Source organism: Oncorhynchus gorbuscha, linkage group LG03 (assembly GCF_021184085.1).
Source record: "Oncorhynchus gorbuscha isolate QuinsamMale2020 ecotype Even-year linkage group LG03, OgorEven_v1.0, whole genome shotgun sequence".
NCBI lineage: Eukaryota > Metazoa > Chordata > Actinopteri > Salmoniformes > Salmonidae > Oncorhynchus > Oncorhynchus gorbuscha.
Window position 1 is genome coordinate 38775634 of NC_060175.1, and position 26023 is coordinate 38801656.

General features: G+C 47.2%; 1 protein-coding gene across 11 annotated transcripts in view; it reads right to left on the bottom strand.

Annotated features, from left to right (window-relative positions):
- ppfia4 (PTPRF interacting protein alpha 4) overlaps nucleotides 1–26023 on the bottom strand; it is a 147193-nt gene that overhangs the window by 9788 nt on the left and 111382 nt on the right. For 7 of the 11 annotated variants that reach the window (XM_046342479.1, XM_046342481.1, XM_046342478.1 and 4 more), the window contains 15 exons: nucleotides 20783–21004; nucleotides 15479–15625; nucleotides 14173–14307; nucleotides 13828–13911; nucleotides 10768–10899; nucleotides 10576–10638; nucleotides 10290–10381; nucleotides 9827–9956; nucleotides 8759–8955; nucleotides 1697–1925; nucleotides 1434–1469; nucleotides 1085–1212; nucleotides 717–847; nucleotides 536–620; nucleotides 186–267 (listed from right to left, as the gene is read on the bottom strand). In XM_046342479.1, the coding sequence (XP_046198435.1) occupies nucleotides 186–267; nucleotides 536–620; nucleotides 717–847; nucleotides 1085–1212; nucleotides 1434–1469; nucleotides 1697–1925; nucleotides 8759–8955; nucleotides 9827–9956; nucleotides 10290–10381; nucleotides 10576–10638; nucleotides 10768–10899; nucleotides 13828–13911; nucleotides 14173–14307; nucleotides 15479–15625; nucleotides 20783–21004 (1893 nt within the window). The remainder of the gene's footprint in view (nucleotides 1–185; nucleotides 268–535; nucleotides 621–716; nucleotides 848–1084; nucleotides 1213–1433; nucleotides 1470–1696; nucleotides 1926–8758; nucleotides 8956–9826; nucleotides 9957–10289; nucleotides 10382–10575; nucleotides 10639–10767; nucleotides 10900–13827; nucleotides 13912–14172; nucleotides 14308–15478; nucleotides 15626–20782; nucleotides 21005–26023) is intronic. The other 4 variants (XM_046342476.1, XM_046342474.1, XM_046342477.1 and 1 more) reach the window with 3 other exon arrangements.

Sequence of the window (26023 nt, forward strand, 5' to 3'; positions counted from 1 at the left end):
CTACATTGGTGAGAGAGAGCATCATCTTCATCATCACCACTACCATCAACATCATAATCACACACAGTATAACACTCCAGGTGATTATATGGTAGGACAAGGTTAAGGTAGAGTAGGGTTTAGGGGAATCTGGAGGCTAGGGATAGGGGAGGGTTGTGGTGGAGGTCAGGAGTTAGAGGTTATACCTCCAGCCAGGAGACCACAGTTGGTCCATCCCACTGAGCGAAGGGCAGTCCTCTCCTCCTGGCCTCCTCTAGCAGCTCATGTCTGACACAGAGACAGGGGAGAGATAGAAACGGGGGAGAAAGAGGGAGTGAGAGAGAGAGAAAGAGAGAGGAGAGGAAACAACTAATGTTGGCATGGCCTCTGGAGCACATGAATGTTTTATTCTACTACGGAACAGAGTGAGGCCAGGGTTTCACAGCTTCCAAAATGTATTCACAATTCAACTGACAGAGACACCACCAATTGACCTTGCATTTAGACAGAAAGAGAAAGAGAGTGTGTGTGTGTGAGTGGTAGGTAAAGGTCTTACTTCTTCTTCATCCTGCGGTCTCTCTCTGCCTGCGTGCCCAGCTTGCCCAGAGTCATGGTGTCTCCGATGCTCATCTCAAAGTCTACTGAGACACACAACACAACAGACATAGCATCACTCACACATACCTATACATACAGTAGCCTACAGAAGACAGAGATTACAGGTCCAGCTGAGTTACCTCCCGGCATCAGGGCAGGCAGAGGCTGTCCCTCCCTCCCCAGTGTCCCTCCTCCCTCCATCCTGCCCTTCTCCTTGCTCTTCCCAAACAGACGACCTATAGATGACTTGATGCCCTTCTTCGCTTTACCCCTGTAGAGAGAGAGAGAGAAAGAGAGAGTGAGCGAGGGGGAGAGAGAGAGACACAAAGTATAAGTGTGATTGAAAGAATGTGTGTGTATGTGGGGGAGGGGTTGTATGTGTGTGTGTGTGTCTGCGTGTGTGTGTGTGTGTGTGTGTGTGTGTGTGTGTGTGTGCGTGCGTGCGTGCGTGCGTGCGTGTGTGTGTGTGTGTGTGTGTGTGTGCGTGTGTGTGTGCGTGTGTGTGTACCCTCGTCCGTCCTCCAGACTGCCAGTGAGCTGGGCGAAGTTGGTCTCCAGTCTCAGACTGCGGGGAGAGGAGGGGGGAGACGTCTCACACTTGATAGTAGCCTTGTCCTCACGAGCTTCCACTGGAGACTGGAGGGAGAGAGAGGTGAGAAAGAGTGAAGCCACCTTTATCTGTCAGGAGGCTTCAAATAGGAGCTTTCTCAGAGAGGCTGTGACAACCCCTTGTCCAGTGGGAAGGATCCTGTCTTTCCAATCGCAACCTTGAAAACTTTGTTCATTTCAGTAACTCTCCGTATCTGGGAGCTGTACTGCCTCTCTTAGTTGTGTAGATAAAGAGAAAACTGACTTACTGCTATTTTTCTACGGTGTTTCCTTAAGTCGCTAGGCTGTTAAAGACAGGAGGGAGGCACAGACACACCAACACATAGTTAGAGGCAACCAGTTGTTAGACATACAATCAAAACCAGTTACTGGGGTTACTGAAGAGAGAATGAATAAGCAGCAGTTGAGTGACTTGTTGTTTCACACTGTAAACATTGTGTGTGAGTACATGAATCCAAACATGTTGTCAGGTTAGTCCTCTCTGATGGTTAAGTGCATGTCTGTGTCTCACCAGGGTCATGATTCCCAGCTGGTGGCTGGCATTGTGGGTGTTGTGTTTGGGGGTAGAGCGTCCGCTGGTGGGAGGGGACGAGGAGGAAGCCAGGGACTGGGCAGTGGCTGAGCTGGGCATGGTTCGGGGGCGGAGTGTAACGTTGAGTCCGTCCATGCTACCACTGTTCACACGAGACTCTATCTCATCTGCCCTGAGGTCAGCAGACTCCCTCTCCACCTGGATCATCCTGAACACCAGAGAGTACAGTGGGATGAGACACAATAACTACATCTTACACACATAATAACTACATCTTACACACAATAACTACATCATACACACACAATAACTACATCTTACACACAATAATAACTACATCATACACACACAATAACTACATCTTACACACATAATAACTACATCATACACACATAATAACTACATCTTACACACAATAACTACATCATACACACACAATAACTACATCTTACACACAATAATAACTACATCATACACACACAATAACTACATCTTACACACATAATAACTACATCATACACACATAATAACTACATCTTACACACAATAACTACATCATACACACACAATAACTACATCTTACACACAATAATAACTACATCATACACACACAATAACTACATCTTACACACATAATAACTACATCTTACACACAATAACTACATCATACACAAACAATAACTACATCTTACACACATAATAACTACATCTTACACACACAATAACTACATCATACACACATAATAACTACATCATACACACATAATAACTACATCTTACACACATAATAACTACATCTTACACACACAATAACTACATCTTACACACATAATAACTACATCTTACACACATAATAACTACATCTTACACACATAATAACTACATCATACACACGTAATAACTACATCTTACACACATAATAACTACATCTTACACACAATAACTACATCTTACACACATAATAACTACATCTTACACACACAATAACTACATCTTACACACACAATAACTACATCTTACACACATAATAACTACATCATACACACGTAATAACTACATCATACACACATAATAACTACATCTTACACACAATAACTACATCTTACACACATAATAACTACATCATACACACACAATAACTACATCATACACACACAATAACTACATCTTACACACACAATAACTACATCATACACACACAATAAATACATCATACACACATAATAACTACATCATACACACATAATAACTACATCATACACACACAATAACTACATCTTACACACACAATAACTACATCATACACACACAATAACTACATCATACACACATAATAACTACATCATAACACATAATAACTACATTATACACACACAATAACTACATCATACACACACAATAACTACATCATACACACATAATAACTACATCATACACACATAATAACTACATCATACACACACAATAACTACATCTTACACACATAATAACTACATCATACACACATAATAACTACATCATACACACACAATAACTACATCATACACACATAATAACTACATTATACACATAATAACGACATCATACGCACAATAACTACATAATACGCACAATAACTACATCATACACACAATAACTACATATTACAAAGATAATAATTACATCTTACACACATAATAACTACATCATACAGATAATAATTACATCATACACACAATAACTACATCATACACACATTATAACAATTCGTTGTTGTGTGTGTATGATGTAGTTATTATGTGTCGTGATGTAGTTATTATGTGTGTATGGTGTAGTTATTATGTGTGTATGATGTAGTTATTGTGTGTGTATGATGTAGTTATGATGTGTGTATGATGTAGTTATTATGTGTATATGATGTAGTTATTATGTGTGTATGATGTAGTTATTATGTGTATGATGTAGTTATTATGTGTGTATGATGTAGTTATTATGTGTGTATGGTGTAGTTATTATGTGTGTATGGTGTAGTTATTATGTGTGTATAATGTAGTTATTATGTGTGTGTGATGTAGTTATTGTGTGTGTATGATGTAGTTATTATGTGTGTATAATGTAGTTATTATGTGTTATGATGTAGTTATTATGTGTTATGATGTAGTTATTATGCGTGTATGATGTAGTTACAACTTCATCATACACACATAATAACTACATCATGCAAACATAATACCTACATCATCCACATAATACACACAATAACTACATCATACACACATAATAATAACACCATACACATATAATAATTACATCTGTGCTTCAGGAAGAAGCATAGCACAATTACAGCATCCATGAAGGTTTTAAATTATATCACTGAAGCCCTTGACAAAAAACAGCACCTTGTCTCACTTTTTATTGATCTCTCTAAGGCTTTTGATACAGTTGATCATGCTATACCAAGGCAGAGATTGTCGAGTGTAGGTCTTTCAGAGTGCTAACTACCTGTCTGATAGAACTCAGTGCAATCAATTTGATGGGCTTATGTCTGTTAAATTGTCTGTCTTTAATGGTGTGCCCCAAGGCTCTGTACTTGGTCCTCTCTTATTCACTATTTATATAAATGATTTAGACAGAAATGTCCAAAATGAGCTACTTCATTTTTATGCTGATGATACTGTTATTTACTGTTGTGCCTTGTCTCTTACAAAAGCTTTCCAGAACTTGCAAACTGCTTTTTATACTGTTCAGGAGATTGAGGTTGTAACCTCATATAAATATCTTGGAATTTTAATTGATGACGGCCTCTCTTTTAAATTGCATATTCAACAACTTACAAAATGATTAAAGCTGAAATTGGGATTTTATTTTAGGAATAAGGCCTGTTTTTCTTTTGAAGCCAGAAGGAGGCTAGTATCAGCTACATTTATGCCTTTATTAGACTATTGGGATCATTTATATATGAATGCTTCCGCTCAGTGTTAGAGATCAATTGACACCCTTTACAATGGCACTTTGAGATTTATTTTAAAATGCAAAACCCTTACGCACCACTGCACTTTGTATACCAGGGTTGGCTGGCCTTCTCTAGTCACTCGTAGGCTCAGGCACTGGTATACCTTTATTTACAAAGCCATTTTGGGTTTACTACCTTTTTATTTGGGCATTTGTATTGTTCAGAAATGTGGTGGGTACTCTCTTCGTTCGCTGGACTTTATCCTGCTAACTGTTCCAAATGTCCGAACTGAATTTGGAAAAAAGGGCTTTTATGTACTCCGCGCCATCAGCTTGGAACGCCTTACAAAATACTTTTAAACTGGAAGAACTTGTCCAGATTGGTCTTTTTAAATCACAGATGAATGATCTTGAGACTGATTCCCTGACCTGTCAATGTTTTTAATTTGCTGTTTTTGATTCTGTTATACTCTTGTGAATTCTATGGTTTTTACTAGATTACTTGTAGTTTTTCATGTTGTTTGTCTGTAATTTTTGTAATGACTTGGTGCTGCCTGTCTTGGCCAGGACGCTCTTGAAAAATAGATTTTAAATCTGGTTAAATAAAGGTTAAATAAAAATAAAAACATCATACACATATAATAACTACATCACACACACATAATAACTACATCACACACACATAATAACTACATCACACACGTATAATAACTACATCACACACACATAATAACTACATCACACACATATAATAACTACATCACACACACATAATAACTACATCACACACACATAATAACTACATCACACACATATAATAACTACATCACACACACATAATAACTACATCACACACACATAATAACTACATCACACACATATAATAACTACATCACACACACACATAATAACTACATCACACACATATAATAACTACATCACACACACACATAATAACTACATCACACACACATAATAACTACATCACACACATATAATAACTACATCACACACACATAATAACTACATCACACACACATAATAACTACATCACACACACATAATAACTACATCACACACATATAATAACTACATCACACACACATAATAACTACATCACACACACATAATAACTACATCACACACATATAATAACTACATCACACACACACATAATAACTACATCACACACACATAATAACTACATCACACACATATAATAACTACATCACACACACACATAATAACTACATCACACACACATAATAACTACATCACACACACATAATAACTACATCACACACACACATAATAACTACATCACACACACATAATAACTACATCACACACACATAATAACTACACCATACATACATATTAACTACATCATACACATAATAACTACATCATACACACATAGCAACTACATCATACACACATAATAACCAGCAGTATAAAGCATGTTCCCTGGGTGAGTGAGTTGGTGCAAAAATGGTGCATCAAAAATGGGGGAAAGAACTTGCACATCGCTCTGCCTAGGAGTAACACAACCCTCAGGAAAGGAGGAAGCCAAGGCTTCAGATTCCGGAAAATGCTGGAGATATTATGGTGGAAGGTGATCTCTCTTTTGAAGAACATATTGTCACGCCTTGGTCATTGTATCTTGTGTTTTTGTTATATGTTTGGGTAGGCCAGGGTGTGACATGGGTTTATATGTTGTATTTCGTATTGGGGTTTGTATTAATTGGGATTGTGTATGATTAGGGGTGTGTCTAGTTAGGCTTGGCTGCCTGAGGCGATTCCCAATTGGAGTCAGGTTTTTCTCGTTGTCTCGGATTGGGAACCGTATTTAGGTAGCCTGAGTGCGCGTTGTATTTTGTGGGTGATTGTACCTGTCTCTGTGTTAGTCACCAGATAGGCTGTAATTAGTTCACGTTCCGTTTGTTGTTTTCTTATACAGTTATTTCATGTACCGCATTTATCTTCATTAAAGTCATGAGTAACCTACACGCTGCATTTCGGTCTGACTCTCTTCATACAACAGACTAACGTCATTACACATATCAAGACCATTTCAAGGACAGCTTTTTTCCATCTACGTAACATTGCAAAAATCAGAAACTTTCTGTCCAAAAATGATGCAGAAAAATCTATCCATGCTTATGTCACTTCTAGGTTAGACTACCGCAATGCTCTACTTTCCGTCTACCCGGATAAAGCACTAAATACACTTCAGTTAGTGCTAAATACGGCTGCTAGAATCCTGACTAGAACCCAAAAATGTGATCATATTACTCCAGTGCTAGCCTCCCTACACTGGCTTCCTGTCAAGGAAATGGCTGATTTCAAGGTTTTACTGCTAACCTACAAAGTATTACATGGGCTTGCTCCTACCTATCTCTCTGATTTGGTCCTGCCGTACATACCTACACGTACGCTACGGTCACAAGACGCAGGCCTCCTAATTGACCCTATAATTTCTAAGCACTTTTATCTCCCTCACCAACTTCAAACATCTGCTATCTGAGCAGCTAACCGATCGCTGCAGCTGTACATAGTCTATCGGTAAATAGCCCACCCATTTTTACCTACCTCATCCCCATAATGTTTTTATTTATTTACTTTTCTGCTCTTTTGCACACCAATATCTCTACCTGTACATGACCATCTGATCATTTATCACTCCAGTGTTAATCTGCAAAATTGTAATTATTCGCCTACCTCCTCATGCCTTTTGCACACATTGTATATAGACTCCCCCTTTTTTCCTACTGTGTTATTGACTTGTTAATTGTTTACTCCATGTGTAACTCTGTGTTGTCTGTTCACACTGTTATGCTTTATCTTGGCCAGGTCGCAGTTGCAAATGAGAACTTGTTCTCAACTAGCCTACCTGGTTAAATAAAGGTGAAATAAAAAAATACAAAATAAAAAAAACAGCTGGAGGCAGGGCTTTCTCCTATAGAGCTCCATTTTCATGGAACAGTCTGCCTATCCATGTGAGAGACGCAGACTCGGTCTCAACCTTTAAGTCTTTACTGAAGACTCATCTCTTCAGTGGGTCATATGATTAAGTATAGTCTGGCCCAGGAGTGTGAAGGTGAACGGAAAGGCTCTGGAGCAATGAACCGCCCTTGCTGTCTCTGCCTGGCCGGTTCCCCTCTTTCCACTGGGATTCTCTGCCTCTAACCCTATTACAGGGGCTGAGTCACTGGCTTACTGGGGCTCTTTCATACTGTCCCTGGGAGGGGTGCGTCACCTGAGTGGGTTGAGTTACTGATGTGATCTTCCTGTGTGGGTTGGTGCCCCCCCTTGGGTTGTGCCGTGGTGGAGATCTTTGTGGGCTATACTTGGGCTTGTCTCAGGATGGTAAGTTGGTGGTTGAAGATATGCCTCTAGTGGTGTGGGGGCTGTGCTTTGGCAAAGTGGATGGGGTTATATCCTTCCTGTTTGGCCCTGTCCGGGGGTGTCCTCGGATGGGGCCACAGTGTCTCCTGACCCCTCCTGTTTCAGCCTCCAGTATTTATGCTGCAGTAGTTTATGTGTCGGGGGCTCGGGTCAGTTTGTTATTTCTGGAGTACTTCTCCTGTCTTATTCGGTGTCCTGTGTGAATTTAAGTATGCTCTCTCTAATTCTCTCTTTCTTTCTCTCTCTCGGAGGACCTGAGCCCTAGGACCATGCCCCAGGACTACCTGACATGATGACTCCTTGCTGTCCCCAGTCCACCTGGCTGTGCTGCTGCTCCAGTTTCAACTGTGCTGCCTTATTATTATTGGACCATGCTGGTCATTTATGAACATTTGAACATCTTGGCCATGTTCTGTTATAATCTCCACCCGGCACAGCCAGAAGAGGACTAGCCACCCCTCCTAGCCTGGTTCCTCTCTAGGTTTCTTCCTAGGTTTTGGCCTTTCTAGGGAGTTTTTCCTAGCCACCGTGCTTCTACACCTGCATTGCTTGCTGTTTGGGGTTTTAGGCTGGGTTTCTGTACAGGACTTTGAGATATCAGCTGATGTATGAAGGGCTATATAAATACATTTGATTTGATTTGAGGTAGGGAGGGAGATAGTGGATATTGCGATAGTTGTCTGCGTTGGTGTGTTCTCCTACCTGATCTCCTCGTTGATGGCATCTAGCTGCTCCTGCAACATCAGAGCCAGAGTCTGTGCATCTGATTGGCCGCTGGGTGACAGGAGGACGGAGCTAACATCATCATCTAGGTCTGACTCAGCCTCCACGTCACTGCCCAGGAGGTGACTGACACTGCCACGTAGAGACGAGTATTCCTGCTCAAACACCGCACACACCTGTATGGTAAATACACACACACACACACACACACACACACACACACACACACACACACACACACACACACACACACACACACACACACACACACACACACACACACACACACACACACACACACACACACACACACACACACACACACACACACACACACACACACACACACACACACTGTTAGACACCGCACACACCATTACGATAGATACACACACACACACACGTTACACACAGGACACACCTGTACGACAGTTACACATTGCACACATCAGATTACACACAGTCTGCTCAGATACCCAAACAAATCCACACTCACACCTCATACTTAAACACTTTATAAACACACATGTTGATAAAGACATACCACTTACATAACACATACGTACGTCCAAGGTAGCAGGGGTCAGAGAGAGAAGCATTGGTTAGGTGAGAGCTGTATGTAATGAGGGACAAATGCAGTGTGTTAAGCTTAACAACCATCAGCCATATTACTGCCCTCATCAGGGCCATCAGATCATCAGCCATGAGGGAGTGGAGGGGAAGAGAGGAGGAAGAGAGAAGACACTAACAAAGGGGAGGAGAGGGGGGCATATGTGGAGAGGAAGACAGGTGTTGTGGTGTTTCATGACATAGCTTGGAATGGGCACAGAAATTGGACACAGGCCGAGGGGAGGGTACCAGGTTTGGCACAGGTGTGTGCGTGTGGTGTGTGTGTGTGTGGTGGGTGTGTGGTGTACGTGTGTGTGTGTGTGTGGTGGGTGTGTGGTGTACGTGTGTGTTTGTGTGTGTGTGTGTGTGTGTGTGTGTGTGTGTGTGTGTGTGTGTGTGTGTGTGTGTGTGTGTGTGTGTTTGTGAGTATGTGGTTACCTTGTTGGGTTCGTTGCGCAGCGCTGCCAGGCGGCCCTTCTGTGCCCGTCTGATGACAGCAGAGCTGTAGTGCCCATCCTGCCCTTCTACCACTGAGAAACGCAGGTCACTGGCACTGCCCATGTGAGACCTATACACACACACACACACACACACACACACACACACACACACACACACACACACACACACACACACACACACACACACAGACACAGACACAGACACAGACACAGACACAGACACACACACACACACACACACACACACACACACACACACACACACACACACACACACACACACACACACACACACACACACACACACACACACACACACACACACACACACACACACACACACACACACACACACACACACAAAACCTGGTCAGTATAGGGTGCTAGTATGGGGCAAGTGTGGGACTAGTGTGTGTGTTTGTGTGTGTATGTCTGTGTACCGTGGGTGTGATCCATCTCCAAACACTCCACTCCGGCGTTTCAAGTGGTCGATCTCATTCCGCAGCTTCTCAATCTCACCAATCAGACGCTCCTGATGAAGAAAGGCATTGTGGGATTGAACAACATCAATGTCCAATCACAATATTTGAAACAGTTCAACTCTCATCCAATACATGTGGCTCTCCAAAAAGTTTGTGCGTGAAAAGTTTCAATGAATAGAACGTTGGATGCATAGAGGGATGCGTGTTGCGTTGTTCATGTGTTGTGTGTCCAGGCCTGACTCACCCTGGTGTGGTGAAACTCCTCCAGCTGTTTCTGGGAGTTCTCCAGATCCTGAATCAGGGAGTTCTGGAACAAACAGGAAGAGGATAAGACGTCACTGTTCAGCTATAGTTTGGGAATCACTAGTTTAGAGACCTGAGTACGTCGTATTTGTGTGTGTGTATTGCGTGTGTGTGTGTGTGTTGCGTGCCATGCCTTGTCCTCCAGTGCTGCCATGCGTTCTTTAAGGTGAAGCTGCAGTCTCTCGTTAGACTCAGTGAGCAGACGGTCTACTGTGTCAGACAAACGCTTGTTGTGTTCTTCATTCATCTTCTCTCTCTGACGTGCCTGAGAGAGGGACGGAGAGACAGAGAAAGGGAGTGAAAAAGAGAGAGAGGATTAAAAGTTCATGACTTTTGTCACCCACATACAGAAGTACTCCAGACACTCCATGAGCACAGCACTAGAAAACAGAATGAGAGAGAAAGGACTTGATTTGACACCATTGTATTCTGCAGTCAGAGGAAACACCACCTTGACATCATACCTCAACCACACACACACATTCACAGCTGGTTCCTCATAGAGCTACTTTAACCATACTCATGAGCTCACATGCAGAGATAGAATCTAGACGTGTGAATTATTCCAATTGTAAATATATATAGTCAGAGCTCTGTGGGGTAACAGGCTACAGCAGGAAACAGCAACATTGTGTATTCGGCTCATATTTACAGTGCCTTGCGAAAATATTCGGCCCTCTTGAACTTTGCGACCTTTTGCCACATTTCAGGCTTCAAAAATAAAGATATAAAACTGTATTTTTTTGTGAAGAATCAACAACACGTGGGACACAATCATGAAGTGGAACGACATTTATTGGATATTTCAAACTTTTTTAACAAATCAAAAACTGAAAAATTGGGCGTGCAAAATTATTCAGCCCCTTTACTTTCAGTGCAGCAAACTCTCTCCAGAAGTTCAGTGAGGATCTCTGAATGATCCGATGTTGACCTAAATGACTAATGATGATAAATACAATCCACCTGTGTGTAATCAAGTCTCCGTATAAATGCACCTGCACTGTGATAGTCTCAGAGGTCCGTTAAAAGTGCAGAGAGCATCATGAAGAACAAGGAACACACCAGGCAGGTCTGAGATACTGTTGTGAAGAAGTTTAAAGCCGGATTTGGATACAAAAAGATTTCCCAAGCTTTAAACATCCCAAGGAGCACTGTGCAAGCGATAATATTGAAATGGAAGGAGTATCAGACCACTGCAAATCTACCAAGACCTGGCCTTCCCTCTAAACTTTCAGCTCATACAAGGAGAAGACTGATCAGAGATGCAGCAAAGAGGCCCATGATCACTCTGGATGAACTGCAGAGATCTAAAGCTGAGGTGGGAGACTCTGTCCATAGGACAACAATCAGTCGTATATTGCACAAATCTGGCCTTTATGGAAGAGTGGCAAGAAGAAAGCCATTTCTTAAAGATATCCATAAAAAGTGTTGTTTAAAGTTTGCCACAAGCCACCTGGGAGACACACCAAACATGTGGAAGAAGGTGCTCTGGTCAGATGAAACCAAAATGGAACTTTTTGGCAACAAGCAAAACGTTATGTTTGGTTTAAAAGCAACACAGCTCATCACCCTGAACACACCATCCCCACTGTCAAACATGGTGGTGGCAGCATCATGGTTTGGGCCTGCTTTTCTTCAGCAGGGACAGGGAAGATAGTTAAAATTGATGGGAAGATGGATGGAGCCAAATACAGGACCATTCTGGAAGAAAACCTGATGGAGTCTGCAAAAGACCTGAGATTGGGACGGAGATTTGTCTTCCAACAAGACAATGATCCAAAACATAAAGCCAGGGGAATATCGCCGCCCCAAGGGAGAGCTGGAGGCAGCGAAAGCAGGCACTGTGTTATGCGGTGGAGCGCACTGTGTCCCCGGTGCGTGTGCATAGCCCGGTTCGGTACATTCCAGCTCCTCGTATCGGCCGGGCTACAGTGGGCATTAAGCCAGGTGCCATGAAGCCGGCTCTACGCATCTGGTCTCCAGTGCGTCTCCTCGGGTCGGGGTACATGGCACCAGCCTTACGCATGGTGTCCCCGGTTCGGCCAGCACAGCCCAGTGCGCCTTCACTGTCCAGTCTATCCGTTGCCACCTCCACACACCAGCCCTCCGGTGGCAGCCCCCCGCACCAGGCTGTCTCTCCGTCTCATCCCTACAGGTGCTCCCGCCTGTCCAGCGCTGCCAGAGCCTTCCTCCTGCCCAGCGCCACCAGAGTCTCCCGTCTATCCCGAGCCGCCAGAGTCTCCCGTCTGTTCTGAGCTGCCAGAGTCACCCGTCTGTCCTGAGCCGTCAGTCAGCCAGGAGCTGCCAGAGCCGTCAGTCAGCCAGGACCTGCCAGAGCCGTCAGCCAGCCAGGAGCTGCCAGATCCGCCAGTCAGCCAGGAGCAGCCAGTCAGCCAGGAGCAGCCAGAGCCGCCAGTCAGCCAGGAGCTGCCAGAGCCGCCAGCCAGCCAGGAGCTGCCAGAGCCGTCAATCAGTCCGGAGCTGCCCCTCAGTCCGGAGCTGCCCCTCAGTCCGGAGCTGCCCCTCAGTCCGGAGCTGCCCCTCAGTCCGGAGCTGCCCCTCAGTCCAGTGGGGCCTTTAATTTTTAATTTAACCTTTATTAACTAGGCAAGTCAGTTAAGAAAAAAATCTTAATTTCAATGACGGCCTAGTTAAATAAAGGTTACATAAATAAAATTTAAATAAATCACGGGGTTTGCTCCACCAAGATTTACATGCTAAAATCGCCACTGCTACTGCCAATGTTTGTCTATGGAGATTGCATGGCGGAGTGCTCGATTTTATACACCTTTCAGCAACGGTGTGGCTGAAATAGCCAAATCCACTAATTTGAAGGGGTGTCCATATACTTTTTTATATATAGTGTATATGAGGATCTCAGGGTGTGTCTGTGTCTGTGTCTGTGTGGGTGTGTGTGTGTGTGTGTGAACATGAAGAGACAAAGTCAAGGGGCCAGGCTTATGTGAAGCGTCGGCCTACGCTGCACTCAGAGAGAGGTCAGAGAAAGCCTGCAAGGCAAGACTACATGCATGCACACGTGCGCGCGCACACACACACACACACACACACACACACACACACACACACACACACACACACACACACACACACACACACACACACACACACACACACACACACACACACACACACACACACACACACACACACACACACACACACACACACACACCCTGCTCAGTTCCTGGTTCTTCTCCTCCAGTTGTGACTCCAGCTGTCTGAGTCGCTCCTCAACATTGCCATGTCGCTCCTCGGCCTGCAGGGGGAGTCACAGGACCCAACTCAATCAAACCTGCATTCCAGTGTTTACACACCAAGCTCTTTTTCACATTGTCAAAAAACAGTTATTGTTTTGGTTACTGTGAAATCCTACAACTATTACCAGATACCTTCCCCTTACAGCTAGATACCCACCTGTTGTCAGAATAACAAATGTACGTGCATCAAGACTGCTATGGTGGGTTCGATTGACATCCAGCCTCCGTATGTTTAGGACTGTGACTGTGTGTGTTGTTACCTTGGTGAGGGCTGCCACCCTCTGTGCTAACTCTGCCTCCACCTCTGGTAGTGTCTCAGCCTTCCTCATGGTCTGAGCCAGTCTCTGCTCTGCCAACTCTAACAGCTCCTGCAGCTGGCGCACCTTCTCCTCACTCTGACAGAGGTGGAGGGAGAGAGAGAGGGAGAGAGAGAGGTGGAGAGGGGGGAGATAGAGAGGGAGGGAGAGAGAGAGGTGGAGAGGGGGAGGGAGAGAGATAGAGAGGGAGGTGGAGAGAGGGGAGGGAGGGAGATAGGTGGAGAGGGAGGGGGAGGGAGGGAGAGAGAGGGAGAGAGGGAGAGAGATAGAGGGAGGGAGAGAGAGAGATGGAGAGAGGGGGAGATAGAGGAGGGAGAGAAAGGTGGAGAGAGGGGGAGGGAGAGAGAGAGGTGGAGAGAGGGGGAGGGAGGGAGATAGAGAAGGAGGGAGAGAGAGGGAGAGAGGGAGAGAGATAGAGAGGGAGGGAGAGAGAGATGGAGAGAGGGGAGATAGAGAAGGAGGGAGAGAGAAAGTTGGAGAGAGGGGGAGGGAGATAGAGAAGGAGGGAGAGAGAGAGGTGGAGAGAGGGGGAGGGAGGAGGATAGAGAAGGATGGAGACAGAGAGGTAGAGAGAGGGGGAGGAAGATAGATAGAGAGGGAGGGAGAGAGAGAGGTGGAGAGAAAGAGAGAGATGATCACATTCATATTTGAGATGTTTGGACTCAATGTCATAACTTAAAATGTTGTATTTTTATTATCAGTGGTTACAAAAGCAGTGTTTGCTCCATCTACACTGAGTGTACAAACATCGGGAACACCTGCTCTTTCCATGATATGCACAACTGTGGGAAGCATTGGAGTCAACGTGTGCGTGTGTGTGTGTGTGTGTGTGTGTGTGTGTGTGTGTGTGTGTGTGTGTGTGTGTGTGTGTGTGTGTGTGTGTGTGTGTGTGTGTGTGTGTGTGTGTGTGTGTGTGTGTGTGTGTGTGTGTGTGTGTGTGTGTGTGTGTGAGATAGATGGAACCTTAGAGGCCTGTCCCTGATGATGTCTCTGAGGTAGTAATGGATACTCTGTGTCACCCTCACATTCTCTGGCTTCAAGTGGAGTTAAACTGAACTTCACCCTCAACTGAACGGTTGACGAACCATCACTCGCTCCCCCTCTGTGTGTGAGTCCCCTACCTCACCCCGTCTCCTCTTTATGTGAACCAGTAATGACCCCCTCCAGCCTCCCCGAGATGTGTATGTGTTCGTATGTGTCGTTCCCATGCAGTCAATCGTGACTTATTCAGCATGTATGTGTGTGTTACCTGTCGATGCAGAGAGTCCTTGGTAACCAGTTCGTTCTCCAGTTTGTCGTTGAGGTCGTGGATGTGGGTGGTTTCCCTCTGAGCGGCCAGGTAACGTTTTTCTAACGTTGTAATCCGCTCCTCCATATCCTCCCTCTGCGCCAGTCCCTACAACAGGCATATAGTAAGAGAGAAAACACAGTGTGTGTGTTCATACTAGTAAACATAACATAGAACCTTGCCGATTGACTCAGTACCGGTACCCCCTGTATATAGCCTCCACACTGACTCGGTACCGGTGCCCCCTGTATATAGCCTCCACACTGACTCAGTACTGGTGCCCCCTGTATATAGCCTCCACACTGACTCGGTATCGGTACCCCCTGTATATAGCCTCCACACTGACTCGGTACCGGTGCCCCCTGTATATAGCCTCCACACTGACTCAGTACTGGTGCCCCCTGTATATAGCCTCCACACTGACTCAGTACTGGTGCCCCCTGTATATAGCCTCCACACTGACTCAGTACTGGTGCCCCCTGTATATAGCCTCCACACTGACTCAGTACTGGTGCCCCCTGTATATAGCCTCCACACTGACTCAGTACTGGTGCCCCCTGTATATAGCCTCCACACTGACTCAGTACTGGTGCCCCCTGTATATAGCCTCCACACTGACTCAGTACTGGTGCCCCCTGTATATAGCCTCCACACTGACTCAGTACTGGTGCCCCCTGTATATAGCCTCCACACTGACTCAGTACTGGTGCCCCCTGTATATAGCCTCCACACTGACTCAGTACTGGTGCCCCCTGTATATAGCCTCCACACTGACTCAGTACTGGTGCCCCCTGTATATAGCCTCCACACTGACTCAGTACTGGTGCCCCCTGTATATAGCCTCCACACTGACTCAGTACTGGTACCCCCTGTATATAGCCTCCACACTGACTCAGTACTGGTGCCCCCTGTATATAGCCTCCACACTGACTCAGTACTGGTGCCCCCTGTATATAGCCTCCACACTGACTCAGTACTGGTGCCCCCTGTATATAGCCTCCACACTGACTCAGTACTGGTGCCCCCTGTATATAGCCTCCACACTGACTCAGTACTGGTGCCCCCTGTATATAGCCTCCACACTGACTCAGTACTGGTGCCCCCTGTATATAGCCTCCACACTGACTCAGTACTGGTGCCCCCTGTATATAGCCTCCACACTGACTCAGTACTGGTGCCCCCTGTATATAGCCTCCACACTGACTCAGTACTGGTACCCCCTGTATATAGCCTCCACACTGACTCAGTACTGGTGCCCCCTGTATATAGCCTCCACACTGACTCAGTACTGGTGCCCCCTGTATATAGCCTCCACACTGACTCAGTACTGGTGCCCCCTGTATATAGCCTCCACACTGACTCAGTACTGGTACCCCCTGTATATAGCCTCCACACTGACTCAGTACTGGTGCCCCCTGTATATAGCCTCCACACTGACTCAGTACTGGTGCCCCCTGTATATAGCCTCCACACTGACTCAGTACTGGTGCCCCCTGTATATAGCCTCCACACTGACTCAGTACTGGTGCCCCCTGTATATAGCCTCCACACTGACTCAGTACTGGTGCCCCCTGTATATAGCCTCCACACTGACTCAGTACTGGTGCCCCCTGTATATAGCCTCCACACTGACTCAGTACTGGTGCCCCCTGTATATAGCCTCCACACTGACTCAGTACTGGTGCCCCCTGTATATAGCCTCCACACTGACTCAGTACTGGTGCCCCCTGTATATAGCCTCCACACTGACTCAGTACTGGTGCCCCCTGTATATAGCCTCCACACTGACTCAGTACTGGTGCCCCCTGTATATAGCCTCCACACTGACTCAGTACTGGTGCCCCCTGTATATAGCCTCCACACTGACTCAGTACTGGTGCCCCCTGTATATAGCCTCCACACTGACTCAGTACTGGTGCCCCCTGTATATAGCCTCCACACTGACTCAGTACTGGTGCCCCCTGTATATAGCCTCCACACTGACTCAGTACTGGTGCCCCCTGTATATAGCCTCCACACTGACTCAGTACTGGTACCCCCTGTATATAGCCTCCACACTGACTCAGTACTGGTGCCCCCTGTATATAGCCTCCACACTGACTCAGTACTGGTGCCCCCTGTATATAGCCTCCACACTGACTCAGTACTGGTGCCCCCTGTATATAGCCTCCACACTGACTCAGTACTGGTGCCCCCTGTATATAGCCTCCACACTGACTCAGTACTGGTGCCCCCTGTATATAGCCTCCACACTGACTCAGTACTGGTGCCCCCTGTATATAGCCTCCACACTGACTCAGTACTGGTGCCCCCTGTATATAGCCTCCACACTGACTCAGTACTGGTGCCCCCTGTATATAGCCTCCACACTGACTCAGTACTGGTGCCCCCTGTATATAGCCTCCACACTGACTCAGTACTGGTGCCCCCTGTATATAGCCTCCACACTGACTCAGTACTGGTGCCCCCTGTATATAGCCTCCACACTGACTCAGTACTGGTGCCCCCTGTATATAGCCTCCACACTGACTCAGTACTGGTGCCCCCTGTATATAGCCTCCACACTGACTCAGTACTGGTGCCCCCTGTATATAGCCTCCACACTGACTCAGTACTGGTGCCCCCTGTATATAGCCTCCACACTGACTCAGTACTGGTGCCCCCTGTATATAGCCTCCACACTGACTCAGTACTGGTACCCCCTGTATATAGCCTCCACACTGACTCAGTACTGGTGCCCCCTGTATATAGCCTCCACACTGACTCAGTACTGGTGCCCCCTGTATATAGCCTCCACACTGACTCAGTACTGGTGCCCCCTGTATATAGCCTCCACACTGACTCAGTACTGGTGCCCCCTGTATATAGCCTCCACACTGACTCAGTACTGGTGCCCCCTGTATATAGCCTCCACACTGACTCAGTACTGGTGCCCCCTGTATATAGCCTCCACACTGACTCAGTACTGGTGCCCCCTGTATATAGCCTCCACACTGACTCAGTACTGGTGCCCCCTGTATATAGCCTCCACACTGACTCAGTACTGGTGCCCCCTGTATATAGCCTCCACACTGACTCAGTACTGGTGCCCCCTGTATATAGCCTCCACACTGACTCAGTACTGGTGCCCCTGTATATAGCCTCCACACTGACTGACTCAGTACTGGTGCCCCCTGTATATAGCCTCCACACTGACTCAGTACTGGTGCCCCCTGTATATAGCCTCCACACTGACTCAGTACTGGTGCCCCCTGTATATAGCCTCCACACTGACTCAGTACTGGTGCCCCCTGTATATAGCCTCCACACTGACTCAGTACTGGTGCCCCCTATAGCCTATATAGCCCCCTCCACACTGACTCAGTACTGGTGCCCCCTGTATATAGCCTCCACACTGACTCAGTACTGGTGCCCCCTGTATATAGCCTCCACACTGACTCAGTACTGGTGCCCCCTGTATATAGCCTCCACACTGACTCAGTACTGGTGCCCCCTGTATATAGCCTCCACACTGACTCAGTACTGGTGCCCCCTGTATATAGCCTCCACACTGACTCAGTACTGGTGCCCCCTGTATATAGCCTCCACACTGACTCAGTACTGGTGCCCCCTGTATATAGCCTCCACACTGACTCAGTACTGGTGCCCCCTGTATATAGCCTCCACACTGACTCAGTACTGGTGCCCCCTGTATATAGCCTCCACACTGACTCAGTACTGGTGCCCCCTGTATATAGCCTCCACACTGACTCAGTACTGGTGCCCCCTGTATATAGCCTCCACACTGACTCAGTACTGGTGCCCCCTGTATATAGCCTCCACACTGACTCAGTACTGGTGCCCCCTGTATATAGCCTCCACACTGACTCAGTACTGGTGCCCCCTGTATATAGCCTCCACACTGACTCAGTACTGGTGCCCCCTGTATATAGCCTCCACACTGACTCAGTACTGGTGCCCCCTGTATATAGCCCCCCTGACTCAGTATATAGCCTCCACACTGACTCAGTACTGGTGCCCCCTGTATATAGCCTCCACACTGACTCAGTACTGGTGCCCCCTGTATATAGCCTCCACACTGACTCAGTACTGGTGCCCCCTGTATATAGCCTCCACACTGACTCAGTACTGGTGCCCCCTGTATATAGCCTCCACACTGACTCAGTACTGGTGCCCCCTGTATATAGCCTCCACACTGACTCAGTACTGGTGCCCCCTGTATATAGCCTCCACACTGACTCAGTACTGGTGCCCCCTGTATATAGCCTCCACACTGACTCAGTACTGGTGCCCCCTGTATATAGCCTCCACACTGACTCAGACTGCCCCCAGCCTCCACACTGACTCAGTACTGGTGCCCCCTGTATATAGCCTCCACACTGACTCAGTACTGGTGCCCCCTGTATATAGCCTCCACACTGACTCAGTACTGGTGTATATAGCCTCCACACTGACTCAGTACTGGTGCCCCCTGTATATAGCCTCCACACTGACTCAGTACTGGTGCCCCCTGTATATTGCCTCCACACTGACTCAGTACTGGTGCCCCCTGTATATAGCCTCCACACTGACTCAGTACTGGTGCCCCCTGTATATAGCCTCCACACTGACTCAGTACTGGTGCCCCCTGTATATAGCCTCCACACTGACTCAGTACTGGTGCCCCCTGTATATAGCCTCCACACTGACTCAGTACTGGTGCCCCCTGTATATAGCCTCCACACTGACTCAGTACTGGTGCCCCCTGTATATAGCCTCCACACTGACTCAGTACTGGTGCCCCCTGTATATAGCCTCCACACTGACTCAGTACTGGTGCCCCCTGTATATAGCCTCCACACTGACTCAGTACTGGTGCCCCCTGTATATAGCCTCCACACTGACTCAGTACTGGTGCCCCCTGTATATAGCCTCCACACTGACTCAGTACTGGTGCCCCCTGTATATAGCCTCCACACTGACTCAGTACTGGTGCCCCCTGTATATAGCCTCCACACTGACTCAGTACTGGTGCCCCCTGTATATAGCCCCGTTACTGTTATTTTATTGTCTTACTTTTTATTATTTTTACTTTAGTTTATTTGATAAATATACTCTTGTAAGTAAACATTTCCCAGGAAGGTCTACACTTGTTGTATTCGGCACATGTGAAGTTTGATTTGCCTATTCATGTGGACACTGGCAAGTTCTATACAATCAACAGTGTTTATGAATGAGACATATCGATTCCCCCTTCTCTTCTCCTCTCTCCTCAATTACGCTCACCTCTCTCTGTTCCCTCTGTTGTTTGACTGACAGCTCCTCGCTGCGACTCAGGTCTCGGCGAGTGTTGGCTAGCTCCGCCTCCAGCTCTGCCACTCGTGTACTGAGCGTGCCTGAACGCTCACGGCTCTGAGCCAGCTCATGATTGGTCCGATCCAGAAGCTCCTGCAGCTCCACTGACCTGCTGCCATCGTCATGGGCGTCTATGGAACCGTTAGGTAGCCTCTGAAGGGTCACACACACACACACACACACACACACACACACACACACACACACACACACACACACACACACACACACACACACACACACACACACACACACACACACACACACACACACACACACACACACACACACACACACTTGTTTTTTCAGAGAGAGAGAGATAGCTAGAGTAAGGGGAGGTTGCATGTTGTCATGATGATGCTGTTTACACTTGAAGAGCGTATCTTCTGCTAATGTTTGAGGTCTTAGTGACTCAGAAAGGCACCATTTGTGTGGTGTGTTTGTGTGTTTGTCTGATGTGTTTGTGTGGTGTGTTTGTGTGTTTGTCTGATGTGTTTGTGTGGTGTGTTTGTGTGTTTGTCTGATGTGTTTGTGTGGTGTGTTTGTGTGTTTGTCTGATGTGTTTGTGTGGTGTGTGTGTGTTTGTGTGGTGAGATGTTGTTTTGACGTTTCTCTCTCACCCCAAAGTAAAATGAAGTAAGTGGTGTTAATGAACATTCAGGGAGACACATTGAGACAGGCAGGGCAGTGGGCAGCCCTACTATCAGGACCTCCCTCCCTCTCTCCTATTCATCTTTCTTCATACGCACGCACAGACCCACATGTTGCCACTCAGACTCCAATTATTAGATTTGTCTCATTCATATCATAGCTAGAGAACATAAGAGTATCTGTCTGTCTCTGCCCCTTCCTGTACAGTTCCTAGGGCCGCATTTCCCACACTCGGTTCTCTGACCCCAAGGGGTGCACGTTTTGGTTTTTGCCCTAGCACTACACAGCTGATTCCAATTATCAAAGCTTGATGATGAGTTTATTATTTGAATCAGCTGTGAAGTACTAAGACAAAAACCAAAGAGTGCACCCAGAGGGGGCCCCAAGACCGAGTTTGGGAAACCCTGTCCTAGGGTGTGTTAGGCAAGGTCTATTTAAATAATTTCAGGAGCTGCCAGTCTGTCGGTAGGTATTAATCTAAGGGTTAGGAAGGAGGTAAGGGCTGTGGTAAGGGGAAGTGTGTGTGGCTGGGTGGGGGTTAGACTACAGTGAGTTGACAGGTCTCTGGGGCAGTGTGGCGCTGTGAAGTATGGGAATCTGGACAAATCTCTCTCTCTGGGGCAGTGTGGCGCTGTGAAGTAGGGGAATCTGGACAAATCTCTCTCTCTCTCTGGGGCAGTGTGGCGCTGTGAAGTAGGGGAATCTGGACAAATCTCTCTCTCTCTCTGGGGCAGTGTGGCGCTGTGAAGTAGGGGAATCTGGACAAATCTCTCTCTCTGGGGCAGTGTGGCGCTGTGAAGTAGGGGAATCTGGACAAATCTCTCTGTCTCTCTGGGGCAGTGTGGCGCTGTGAAGTAGGGGAATCTGGACAAATCTCTCTCTCTCTCTGGGGCAGTGTGGCGCTGTGAAGTAGGGGAATCTGGACAAATCTCTCTCTCTCTGGGGCAGTGTGGCGCTGTGAAGTAGGGGAATCTGGACATATCTCTCTCTCTGGGGCAGTGTGGCGCTGTGAAGTAGGGGAATCTGGACAAATCTCTCTCTCTCTGGGGCAGTGTGGCGCTGTGAAGTAGGGGAATCTGGACAAATCTCTCTCTCTCTCTGGGGCAGTGTGGCGCTGTGAAGTAGGGGAATCTGGACAAATCTCTCTCTCTCTCTGGGGCAGTGTGGCGCTGTGAAGTAGGGGAATCTGGACAAATCTCTCTCTCTGGGGCAGTGTGGCGCTGTGAAGTAGGGGAATCTAGACAAATCTCTCTCTCTGGGGCAGTGTGGCGCTGTGAAGTAGGGGAATCTGGACAAATCTCTCTCTCTCTCTCTCTGGGGCAGTGTGAAGTAGGGGAATCTGGACAAATCTCTCTCTCTCTCTGGGGCAGTGTGGAGCTGTGAAGTAGGGGAATCTGGACAAATCTCTCTCTCTCTGGGGCAGGGTGGCGCTGTGAAGTAGGGGAATCTGGACAAATCTCTCTCTCTGGGGCAGTGTGGTGCTGTGAAGTAGGGGAATCTGGACAAATCTCTCTCTCTCTCTGGGGCAGTGTGGCGCTGTGAAGTAGGGGAATCTGGACAAATCTCTCTCTCTCTCTCTGGGGCAGTGTGGCGCTGTGAAGTAGGGGAATCTGGACAAATCTCTCTCTCTGGGGCAGTGTGGCGCTGTGAAGTAGGGGAATCTGGACAAATCTCTCTGTCTCTCTCTGGGGCAGTGTGGCGCTGTGAAGTAGGGGAATCTGGACAAATATCTCTCTCTGGGGCAGTGTGGTGCTGTGAAGTAGGGGAATCTGGACAAATCTCTCTCTCTCTCTCTGGGGCAGTGTGAAGTAGGGGAAACTGGACAAATCTCTCTCTCTGGGGCAGTGTGGCGCTGTGAAGTAGGGGAATCTGGACAAATCTCTCTGTCTCTCTCTGGGGCAGTATGGCGCTGTGAAGTAGGGGAAACTGGACAAATCTCTCTCTCTGGGGCAGTGTGGCGCTGTGAAGTAGGGGAATCTGGACAAATCTCTCTCTCTCTCTCTCTCTCTCTCTCTCTCTCTCTCTCTCTGGGACAGTGTGGCGCTGTGAAGTCTCTCTCTGGACAAATCTCTCTCTCTCTCTCTCTCTCTCTCTCTCTCTCTCTCTCTCTCTCTCTCTCTCTCTCTCTCTTATTATGATTATAAAGCATTATAACAGAACCCATACATCCCAGGTAAACTTCCAACCATGTTTCTAATGCTCAATAAATCCTCTGTCCAGAGTATTAGGTCATCTGACCCTCTTGTGGGATTTCTGACCAGGCACAAACTGTCCTCCATGTTTAATTACATAAAGCTTCATTATTCCCCATGGACAGAAACAGACATTGTTACATAACACGTGCTCATTTCAGAGAATAATACTAGGGGAGCGAGGGAAGACGGGGCTCTTTGGTAATACAGCAGGGCTCAACTGCATTGCAATCATCACAATGGCAAAAGAGCTTTAAACCACAGAGTAGATTCTGCATTTAGCCTAACTCATCAGCAATGTGTGTGTGTGTGTGTGTGTGTGTGTGTGTGTGTGTGTGTGTGTGTGTGTGTGTGTGTGTGTGTGTGTGTGTGTGTGTGTGTGTGTGTGTGTGTGTGTGTGTGTGTGTGTGTGTGTGTGTGTGTGTGTGTGTGTGTGTGTGTGTGTGTGTGAGAGAGAGAGAGAGAGCGAGAGAGAAAGACAGATAGACATATCAATAGACAGAGAAAGAGAGAGGAGGGAGACAGATAGACAGACAGAGAGAGGAGGGAAACAGACAAACAGACAAGATGACATAGAGAGGAGGGAGACAGATAGGCAGACAGAGAGAGGAGGGAAACAGATAGACAGACAGAGAGAGGAGGGAGACAGATAAGACAGAGAGAGGAGGGAGACAGATAGACAGACAGAGAGAGGAGGGAGACAGACCTACAGACAGAGAGAGGAGGGAGACAGATCAGACAGAGAGAGGAGGGAGACAGATAGACAGACAGAGAGAGGAGGGAGACAGACCTACAGACAGAGAGAGGAGGGAGACAGATAGACAGACAGAGAGAGGAGGGAGACAGAGAAACAGGCAGAGAGAGGAGGGAGACAGATAGACAGACAGAGAGAGGAGGGAGACAGACCTACAGACAGAGAGAGGAGGGAGACAGATAGACAGACAGAGAGAGGAGGGAGACAGATAGACAGACAGAGAGAGGATGGAGACAGATAGACAGACAGAGAGAGGAGGGAGACAGATAGACAGACAGAGAGAGGAGGGAGACAGACAGACAGATAGAGAGAGGAGGGAGACAGACAAACAGACAGAGAGAGGAGGGAGACAGACAAACAGGCAGAGAGAGGAGGGAGACAGACAAACAGGCAGAGAGAGGAGGGAGACAGACAAACAGACAGAGAGAGGAGGGAGACTGACAGACAGACAGACAGACAGACAGACAGACAGACAGACAGACAGACAGACAGACAGACAGACAGACAGACAGACAGACAGACAGACAGACAGACAGACAGACAGACAGACAGACAGACAGACAGACAGACAGACAGACAGACAGACAGAGGAGGGAGACAGACAGACAGAGAGGAGAGAGACAGACAAACAGACAGAGAGAGGAGGGAGACAGACCTACAGACAGAGAGAGGAGGGAGACAGATAGACAGACAGAGAGAGGAGGGAGACAGACAAACAGACAGAGAGAGGAGGGAGACAGACATTTACATTACATTTAAGTCATTTAGCAGACACTCTTATCCAGAGCGACTTACAAATTGGTGCATTCACCTTATGACATCCAGTGGAACAGTCACTTTACAATAGTGCATCTAAATCTTAAAGGGGGGTGAGAAGGATTACTTATCCTATCCTAGGTATTCCTTAAAGAGGTGGGGTTTCAGGTGTCTCCGGAAGGTGGTGATTGACTCCGCTGTCCTGGCGTCGTGAGGGAGTTTGTTCCACCATTGGGGGGCCAGAGCAGCGAACAGTTTTGACTGGGCTGAGCGGGAACTGTACTTCCTCAGTGGTAGGGAGGCGAGCAGGCCAGAGGTGGATGAACGCAGTGCCCTTGTTTGGGTGTAGGGCCTGATCAGAGCCTGGAGGTACTGAGGTGCCGTTCCCCTCACAGCTCCGTAGGCAAGCACCATGGTCTTGTAGCGGATGCGAGCTTCAACTGGAAGCCAGTGGAGAGAGCGGAGGAGCGGGGTGACGTGAGAGAACTTGGCAAGGTTGAACACCAGACGGGCTGCGGCATTCTGGATGAGTTGTAGGGGTTTAATGGCACAGGCAGGGAGCCCAGCCAACAGCGAGTTGCAGTAATCCAGACGGGAGATGACAAGTGCCTGGATTAGGACCTGCGCCGCTTCCTGTGTGAGGCAGGGTCGTACTCTGCGGATGTTGTAGAGCATGAACCTACAGGAACGGGCCACCGCCTTGATGTTAGTTGAGAACGACAGGGTGTTGTCCAGGATCACGCCAAGGTTCTTAGCGCTCTGGGAGGAGGACACAATGGAGTTGTCAACCGTGATGGCGAGATCTTGGAACGGGCAGTC